The sequence below is a fragment of the Myiozetetes cayanensis genome, unplaced genomic scaffold (genome assembly GCF_022539395.1).
Source record: "Myiozetetes cayanensis isolate MyiCay16 unplaced genomic scaffold, myiCay2020 scf4, whole genome shotgun sequence".
Lineage (NCBI taxonomy): Eukaryota > Metazoa > Chordata > Aves > Passeriformes > Tyrannidae > Myiozetetes > Myiozetetes cayanensis.
In genome coordinates this window covers 41,573,245-41,583,490 of record NW_026087631.1, presented here as the reverse complement: position 1 = coordinate 41,583,490, position 10,246 = coordinate 41,573,245, and the positions used below count along the sequence as shown (strand labels likewise).

The following is a 10,246-nucleotide window of genomic DNA, read 5'->3' as shown; positions in this document are numbered from 1 at the left end:
CCAGCTGTTGGTCTGTGTATTTTAGTACATCAAGCACTGGTAACAGCAGGTGGTGATAGTTCTTTTATCCTACAGGAATCTGCAGAAAAGGGAGTGCCTTGCTGACCACAGCTGTCACAAGTCCAACTGCTGGGGCTATGCTGCTTTGTGGTGCTGATGTTTACAAAAGCCCCACAATACAGCTCTGGTTGCAACTGCAAATTCAGTGTTTGCCTCTTAAGTTGCTACTCTTCATCTTCCCCCCACCTCCTCCTCTTTCAGCTGTCTCCCACAAGTATGTGGACTTCCCAGTCCTCTTCAGTATTGAATCTCGGATCATAAAGATGGCTGGCATAATTTCTAAATATATTGTTTGCTTGTTTGATAGCTTCTTATGCTGAGTTCTAAGGCAGCAGTCAGGTTTTTGTGTGGGGGTTTCCTCCTTTAGCTGTAGGCAAAAGGGAGTGGCCAAAGTGTGAGTTTATTCATTCATTAAATTAATTTGCCTCAGTGTACTCTCTCACCCAACCCACTTACCTTCTTTCCATTAAAAAAATTGCAGTCAAATATATTTCAAAATTGGTGTCCCTGCAAATTAAGAAATTTTAGAGAGCCAGTGCCATACTTCAGTCAGGCAGAGAGAAGCTGGCCGCAGTCTGGGTGCGGGAGTAGGAGCATTCAGTGCTTAACTACAGACAGAGAACTCTTATCAGAAGCTTGCTGTTTGTGTGACCTGGTCCTACTTCAGATTTAATGATTCAGTTTAAATGACAAATGAAACAAAAAGGTTATGTGAAGTCAGTTTCTAAAGATACTTCGCAGAAGCTGTTACAGGACAACTGGGTCTGGTCTTGATTTGATGTGTCTTTCTGAATTAGTCCCCTGAGTGAAATCCAGCATAGCACCCAGTCTCCGTTTGTAGCTAAATTTTTATGACACTAGCTGGGTATTTGTATTTTAGCTCAACTGTTGTGCTAAATGTGCTTGTTAAATGCTGTGAGTTTTTTGGTGATCAAAATTTCCAAGCAGCTTTATTACTTCATGATGAAAAATTAGAATTTTTTTTTATAATCCCTTCTCTGTGTGTTTGGTAGTTTAATCTAAAAAGCATTAACCTGAGTCTGTGGTTGGCTTTTTGCTTTGATCTTTTTTAAACACTTGGTGATTAGGCAGCATGAACCTTTACAAGTTATTTCAGACTTCCCAAAGGTCTTGGAGATTCTTTCCCTAATCAAAGTTTTTGCCTTGCTGACAAGATGGTGATACAAAACTCTGTTTCTTGTATTGAGGAACAGGAGATGTCCCTCTGATTTACTGCTGCTGTGAAGTTCCAAAATAAAATGTGATTCGTATGGACAGTGTCACTTCCCAGTGGTGATCTGGCACTTGTAATGTTACCCCAACAGCCCCATGTACTTGAATGATGAACAGCTCAGTAGGGTTGCACAGTATTTTAAGCTGTAGTAAACTTGATTCTTGATGAACAGGGATGCTGCTGTCAAAGTGAACTCTGCTTTAAATTTTGCTCATAGCCGTGATTTCTTTCTTCAGAAAGAATCAGCCTTATTCCTTGTGAGACTTAAGTTTGACTGCCTAGTCAGTCTCATCTCTCATAATGTGGAAACATGCAAAATCCAGTGTGTAGTAATTACCTGTATGTCAAAGCTGCATGAGAATGCTGCTTGTCTGATGGTCCAACTGTACAGCCATGTCAGTAGTTCCCCTTAAGAGCAGTTTGTTGTGAAGTGCTAGAGATTGCCAAAACTCAAAATTTGTGGAGGCCAATCATTGTGGCCATCTGTCAAAGACAGTTTCATACTGGAGAGCTGCCATGGTGACTGGACTTGCAGGTTTGACTTGAGGTACCGGTACGTCTTCAAGACCTGAAGGCTATTCACTTTGGGTATATAAATGCCTTCCATTTCATTATACAAGCACATACTCATTTTGCACATGAAACACTTTGCAAGCGATTTTAGCATTTAGTAACTATTTGCATGGTTTTTACTTTGCGTGGGAAACTCCTGTATTCAAAATCTTAATTATACTGCTGTGAACTTTCCAAGACGAATTTTAACTTACAGTAATTATGTCAGTGGGTTCTGCTTTGTAAAGAGGCTTCAGTTTTTAATCATTAACCTTTGTAAGTGCCTGCAGCTTGGGACTTTAATTTCCAAGGCAGCCAAGGTGTTCCTATAAGTGCTACTGTAACTGACTGCCACTGTGTTTTGTGCAGTCATTCATGAGTGTGAGGCTTTCCCCAGGCACCTCTAGCATGTCTTCCTCCTTTGACTGACAAAGCATTGAAGAGAGAGTTTTAGATGGCTTGGAACTTCACACAGAGTGGAAATAGTACCAGTTTGTACATATGGACAGATAGCGTTTTTGTTAAGACTGGTACAGATGCCTGAATGTTCATGTGCTTCTATTTTGACAGAGGTGACGGCAAAGTAGTAAGGAATGATGAAAAAATGTATGCAATTTGTCATCCTCAATAAAGTGAAGAAACCTTTAGAAAGCATGCAGCATGTTCTAATATTAAGAAGTCTGCAGTACAAGTGCAGCAAATGGCTCCATAAATCCAGCTGCTGGTGAACAGTGTGGTTTGAATATTGAAATAAATATTCTTCTGTTGGCTTTTCCGCATTACCCAAACCACAATCCTGCCTCATCTTAACATTACAGCCAGTGTAAGAAAGACCAAAAATAAACACAGCGTGTTGTGCTTAGGGACAGCCTGTAGAAGCAGTTAATATCATCTCTGTGTACCCCTGTATAAAAATGCGGTGAAACTCCCCCAGACAGGCACTAACAACAGCTTACGGGCGAGACACCACTGGTCTCCGGAATGACGTATTTAGCATGGGAAAAAACCCCAACATTCACTGCTACATATAAAAAAAAGTGCAAAGTTGCAAAGATACTTGAACACAATAAACATAACACTGCTTGTGCAGTGAGGATCAGGCAATAAGTTCTGATTTCAGGCTTTTCATGCCTTTTTCTGTGCCTCTGGTCACTAGTGGGGATTTTTTTGTTTTGTAAGCCATGGAAGTAAAGTGGAGGTTAGGGCTACGATCCTAAAACTGTTATGCAGTTTACTATTCTAGTTTGTTAGAAAAAAAGGGGGGGAGAGGCAAAAGAAAAAGAAGTTTCATCTCTCTGAATTAGGAGGTAAGAGAATAAAAAGTTACTTCATAGAAGGGCATAATTTCAGTGAAAAAGCCCATTCTTTTCAAGATAAATACAGGCAAGATAAATTTCAAGATAAAACCAGGGAAGTTTGAAAGCAGTGCTGAAGCTACTGACCTTCACCTTGGTTATGATGTATGGAGTGATGGAATTGCTTTTTCCTATAACCAAATATCAAGCTGCTTGGCACTTCTGTAAGAGCAGAACTGCAAACAGAAGTGAAGACTGTACCAAGCTGCTGAACTTGAAATGGGGAAAATCCGTATACCTTGTTTTATTTATGAGAAATCCCCTTTCTCCATACCATGGGTAAGAAGGAAAGAACAACAAAAAAATCCAGGTGGGCTGACTGAAGAGGCCATGGCAGCAGTTTGCAAGGCATGTAAACAATTAATAAGGTGTAACTACTTCTCAGTAGTGGATACTATGCTGTTTTGGTCATGTGTCAATACTGGAAACTTTCTTGTTGAATGGTGCCAGTTAAAGCTTCTGAACTACGGGTCTGCACCAGGCTGTAATCATGCCTGGAAGGTGACACAATACAAGGTGATACATAGGGCTGGAACACTATCTTCCCTGATAACCCCTTAACAAGATTTGGGTCCATCATTGCTGGTCAGATGGTCACCAGGGTCAGAGCCAAGAAGAGGTGTTAAATGCTTTCTTTGCCTCTGTCTTCAACACCTATGACGGGCCAAGGGGGTCTCACTGCCCTGAACTGGAGGACCACGACTGTGAGAATGATCAACTCCCAGTCAACCCTAAAGTGTGTGGGATCTGCTGCTCCAGCTGGATCCCTAGAAATCTATGGGATCTGATGGGATTCATCCAAGTGTACTCATAAGAGCAGGCTGATACCATTGCAAGGTAGCTCAGATTTTTGAATGTTCTTGGGAATTTAGAGAGGTCTAGTCAACTGACATCTGGCTTACGTTGTCAAGAAGGGCGAGAAGGATAATCCTGGAAGCTACCAGCCTGGTCAATCTTACTTCAGTGCCTGGTAAAGTAACGGAAAAGTTTATTCTGGAATTTGCTGAAAAACACCTGAAGGACAATGCAGGCACTGGTCACAGCCAATATGGCTTCATGAGCGGAAAGTCCTGCTTATCTAATCTGACTTCCTTTTATGACAAGGTTACCCACACAGTTGATCAAGAGAAGCCAGTTGATGTAATCTTTTTTGATTTCAGTAAAGGTTTCAATACTGTCTCTCACAGGATCCTTCTGGACAAAATGTCTGGCACACAGCTGGATAAACACATCATGTGGTGGATGAGCAGTTCACTCACAGAAGGTCATAGTGAATGGGGTGACATCAGACTGGTGACCTAGCATTAGTGGGGTTCCACAGGGCTCCATCTTAGGCCCAGTTCTCTTCACTATATTCACTAACAACTTGGCTGCAGGACTTGAAGGAATACTATTTAAGTTTGCCAGTGACACAAAACTGGGAGGAGCTGTTGACTCCCTCAAAGGCAGGGAGGCCCTGCAGAGAGACCTCGACAAATGAGAGGAGTGGGCAATCACCAACCAGATGAAGTTCAATACGGGATGGGGAAACATTGGGTGTTCATACAGACTGGGGAATGAGATGCTGGAAAGCAGTGCCATGGAAAGGGACCTGGGGGTGCCGGTTGATGGCAAGCTGAATACGAGTCAGCAGTGCCCTGGCAGCCACGAGGGCCAACTGTCCTGGGGGGTATCAGGCAAAGCATCACCAACTGGTCAAGGGAGGGGATTGTCCTGCTCGGCTTTACACTGTGGCAGCCTCACCTTGAATATTGTGTGCAGTTTTGGGCACTACAGTAAAGATTATTAAGCTGTTAAAGAGTGTCCAAAGGATGATGAAGGGCCTTGAGGGGGAGCCGTATGAGGAGCAGGTGAGGGCACTTGGTCTGTTCAGCCTGGAGAAGACCGAGGGGAGACCTCACTGCAGTCACATCTTCCTCATGAAGGGAAGAGGAGGGGCAGGCACTGATCTCTTCTCTGTGGTGACCAGAGACAGGACATAAATGCCCTGAAGTTGTGTCAGGGGAGGTTTAGGTTTGATATTAGAAAAAGGTTCTTCAGCTAGAGGGTGGTTGGACACTGGAACAGGCTCCCCTGGGAAGTGGTCACAGCACCGAGCCTGACAGAGTTGAAGAAGCATTTGAATGATACTCTAAGATAAGGCACGTGCTGTGACTTGGGGTGACCCACGCATGGCCAGGAGTTGGACTTTGATGATCCTTGTGGGTCCTTTCCAACTGAGGATAGTCTGTGATTCTCTGAAGATTCTTAGGACTATTAAATTCCTAACTTTTAACTCAGCTGGCTGCTATCAAATATCACACACTAGTTTTTCCTAGTTCTGATATCAGGCAAAGTGTGTGTTTCAGAAACACCTTCCAGAGAAGCTTGTACCCATTTGTTCCCTTTCATGCCTTCAGGAACTTTTTTAAAAATAATTTACCAGTGTTTCTGTTAAATTTTAAGTTACATGTCCCCAAGTTAACACCAAAGCAATAAAATCAAAAACAGTACTAAAATCAGACTCTTGTTCCTATGAATGGTTTTGTCTATACAAGTCTGTCTTTATTAAATTCTTTAATTCCGTAAATCGTTCAAGACACTGTTTTCCAACCATTGTGCATCAACAGGTTCTGTGAAAACACCACACCTCTTTCCAGTATACTTACTATACCAAAAGCATACCATAAAGCCACATTGCATAACTTGGCACAATGCATTTTGCAAGAACAGAACTAGACTTATTTAAAAAAAACCAAAACAATTAGGTATACTCATACATTAACAGTGTAACAGCTACAAAAACATTGCTTTCAACTCCTACAAAACACAGTGAAAAGACATCCCCAGCAAGAGTTGAAAACCTACGCACAAACAGAGGTCAGTATCACAGGAAGAGAGGAGGTTTTATACAAATGAAGCAATTGGAGAATTAGAAGTATTTACACTTTTTCCTGCTATTAGCTAGACAAACATACAGTAGTAAGTTAAAAAATATACTACAACTCTAAGTCCCGTAATGTATAAGCATTTGCTTTCTAACTGGGAATTTTGACTTTTGAAATGTGTCACCTGTTAATACTGAATGAAACTATTGGCAGAAGTGTTTAAATACTTTAAATCCAAGACTAAAGGGGCTTTTATTCCACAAAATTTAACTTCAAAATACTATGCTTATAAAATTATTTAGAATTTCATCAGTCTATAGATTTCAAATGCAAAACTTAACAATCCTCTTTAATTTGTAATTCAAAAAAAACTGCTCCTGTGATGTCATTTGTTTTCAAAGGCAGAATCATCTGCTGTCTTTTCAAGCTCTCTCTCTTCACACGTCCTAAAAACAAAATAAAGCAACATCATTGACCATAAAAAATGCAGCAAGCAAGACTTCCTCCATGTGATTGTACAGTCTAGAGCAAGCAATGCTGATGCACATTCATCACAGTAGATGAAGTCTGGAGGAGGCTGGTAGTGATAGCAGCTGTAGTATCATATCCAAAACCCTAGGCTCTCATATCTGAAGATAAGGAGGTAGTGATTGGCATTGCTACTGATGTATGTGATGGGCTGTGAATGGCAGTCATTCAAAAAACTCAGTTTGTACTCCATTCTCCCCAGTCTGATGTCAAAAGTAGGTCACTTCAGGTGGAAAAGTGCTCTGGCTTAACATACCTTACCATGTGTCTCTGGTAGCCAGGAATAATCAATCCACTGTCTCCCAAACACAGGTAACTTCAGGGAGCAGTATGTATTTTGAACAAACAAGAACTGAAAGATGTTCTGAAGTGCCAGTCAGTTCAGAAATACTATGTTACACAACTTCAGTCTTCCAAAATGTCTGAAGTGCCTCTTCAAAAAGGTACAGACATATTTCCCCTCTATCAGGAGAAAAGTTCAGAACTGAATAGACAGCCCCATGATTGAAGAGGTTTACAAATTACTTGCTTACAGTCAGCAGTGGGAACCATACAGGTGTTTTTAACATTGATAATACTTGACTTTGCTTACTTGTGTCTCACTTCTGAGCAACTGAATATTGCAAATAAAAATGTATGAAAAACACAGAAAGAAAGTAAGTTTGTATGATGGAGAGTCCAGAGTGTGCTTGAATTCAGAGCAGGTATGTGGATGTATTTCTTAATATGCAAGTATTTGCATGAGGTATTATAAAATCTGTTATAAAATCTGTTGGCTGTTAGCCAACAATAAGTTAAAGAGACTGCCCAAGTAGTCGTAAAGTTGGGGTTTTTTTTGTAAAGTTGGTTTGTTTCTGTGTTTATGAAAGACTTTGACTGTGTCAAGAGTGTAGAATTCAAAGCCATAGCAAACATCACATTCACTTAACGATATAAATGTTTATTAGCAGAACATGATACCCTCACTAGCTCATTCATGGAAAATATATTTTCAAGTTCTACAGACACAAGCACAATTACTGAAGTATTAAACGTAGAAGCTGTCTTGCCTCAAAGTTACTTTTTTGAAACTATACTTACTATATGCAACTGCCTTTTCCAGGCGTGTTGCATAACTGTCTGGAGTAATGGCCTTCCATTTCTTTTGACCAATGTCCATTGAGGTGTCAAACATGCACCCCAATATTCTTAATTCTTTTAATCATAAATATAAAGGGCAATCTGACTGAGATTGTCTTCCTACCACTCAAAAATCCAAGTGTTTTCAGGTTCTAGAAGAAGAATGAGGAAAGAAGCAGGCCATGAAAATACTCTATCCTGGACAAGCAAGTTTAGTGGTTGTTTGTTTTTAAATACTTGGCCAAGTATATTCTATTAAAGGAACGGAACTGAACTAGTGAATTGCCTTGCCGTTATTGCCAAGTAACTTGAGTGTGGGACCTTGTTAGCACTACACTGTGATTTGCCCAAATCACTTATTTAAGGAGAGGGTTACAATGTCTAACCTGCATGAGGAACCTACACTTGTGACTCCACTATGTTCCTGCAGCATGATGCTTGCTCAGACCAAATGAATATTTGGCATCACTGGCTGAAAACTCCCAAACTTCTGAAAGCTGTGTAATCAGATGTAAATAGTTCTGAGGACACCTCACAGCAAATACCAAATTAATTTTTATCTGAAGGGTTTTTTTTTGGTTTGTTGTGTTTAAGTTTACCTTACTGTAATAATGGTCAATATCCCACTCATTTGAACAGTTTTAACTTGGCAAACAGCCAAAAAAAAAAAAAAAGCCAGGCAGCTGCAGCTTCTCCTGACCTGCATGAAGCTAAATTCTATTGTGTATTTTCCATATACTGTAAGAGATTCGCTGCCTGTTCTGTTTACACAACAGCATTTTTTAGTAAGACCAAGGTTTAAATAATTAGCCTCCTGACAAATTCAAGCACTCTCAGGACTTCTTGTCTGGAAATGGTAAGTGCATCAACAAACATTCAAAGTTCTGGAATTTCTCAGGTCTATGTTCTAGCCTGCAGTTTACCTGCATTTGAGCAGTTCTATAGCTACACTATAGAATACTAATTAAAGCAGCTTGGCTATTGATGACAATACAGGAATTCACAAAAAAATTAATAAACCCCATTAGTTTCTGTAAGATTTAGTTCAGGCTTCCTTTGCTTCCAACTTAATAGTATTGAGTAGTCTAAAACAAAGGAAAAAGCTTTTAATTTGCCCTGTCCCACCACATGCTGATTCTCTCCTACAACAGGAGATCTTGCAATTTTGTGAAGTCTCCACCACAGCAGTGAGTGAGATAACTTTTAAAATGTTAATTCAAAACCTAAACAGAGGATTTACTTCCTATTATCATTCTCTAAAGTTGAGAGAAAATCCAGTGAAGAAAACAGTATGCCAACATGGTTAAGTAACCTCAATCTACTGCAGTTCTATTTTACATCATTAAGACAGAGCAGAATAGTACCTTAGCTCAGCAAGGTTATTAACTCACTTTTTCTTACTGCCAACTTCATGCCTATCTTTCTTTTCCTCAGCACTTTCTCCATTGTGTTGTAACTGGTTGGTGTCCTGGGCTTCAGACCCTCCATTCAGAACCTTTGAACCTTTAAAAGGAAAGTGCAGGAAAGCAGTACTGCAGACAGCAAAACTGTACTACAAAAGTCCCAGATAATTTCTTTATCAAATCAAGCATTTTAAGTGTTTTCCCCTCACCTTGATACCCATGCACCTGAAACAATATGAATGACAGTAACTAATATGGCTTCAACTTCTGAAAATTCCATGCAAAGTGCCTCATCCCATAATCTTTCATGCAATTTCAAGTCCTTCCTGTGCCTGCTAGGCTACAGATCATAGGACTAATGCTGGTTTGTATTCTGACCAGTCAGAGAATACACTTTAGCAGTGAATTCTGTTCACTATTGTAACCTATGTAACTATGGTCAGACCATTTATGGGGATGCTTGACACTTTAACTGTATAAGTTAATAGTCCACCATGTATCATTTACTCTCAACTCTAAAAAACAAATATGTGTATAATCAAAACATGAGAGTGTATATAAAAAGTGGTTAGTTATAGCATGCAATTTTCAAGCAGAAAAACAAAATACTAGGTAGAAGCTGTATTTAGTGAAGTCCAAGCAGAAATACTTAACCTCTTTAAAATTTTTGTCATGACTAAATGTTTTGCTCTGGTATTACAAGCCAGTGAATTTTCAGTGAATTGCTGAGGAACATCTGACTAAGACAGAACTAAATCCTATACCTGAAGTTCCAGCTCATAAAAAAAAAAAACCACCTCTATTAAACTACTGTACTACAGCAAGAAAAAAAATTCAAGATGTTGCTCATCTGAATTCTTACAAGCTAAGACACGCTAAAAAGCAGACAAGATCATTTAAAGATGACATTTTAGTATTTTATCTGTTTACACCTGCTCAGAATCAATTCTGAACTTGAATGCCATGGGAGGCATTCAATAAAACAATAAAAGCTATAATCCCTTGTTACTAAGGGGAATCTGATGCTGTACATCAAGTACAAATCAGTTACATTATTGTGTTTTGTAAAGACAGTCACAGTTCAGCAGTTCAGTTTGGGCAGGAGAGTGCACATAAGGATCAGAATTT

The 10,246-nt window shown here is 39.8% G+C and overlaps 1 protein-coding gene across 1 annotated transcript in view; it reads right to left on the bottom strand.

Annotated features, from left to right (window-relative positions):
* Nucleotides 1-5,707: 5,707 nt before the first annotated feature.
* PSIP1 (PC4 and SRSF1 interacting protein 1) overlaps nt 5,708-10,246 on the bottom strand; it is a 47,479-nt gene continuing 42,940 nt past the window's right edge. Inside the window, exons 14-15 of the mRNA XM_050329816.1 lie at nt 9,107-9,218; nt 5,708-6,514 (exon numbers count right to left, since the gene is read on the bottom strand). Coding sequence (XP_050185773.1) covers nt 6,454-6,514; nt 9,107-9,218 — 173 coding nt within the window. The 3' untranslated portion in view covers nt 5,708-6,453. The remainder of the gene's footprint in view (nt 6,515-9,106; nt 9,219-10,246) is intronic.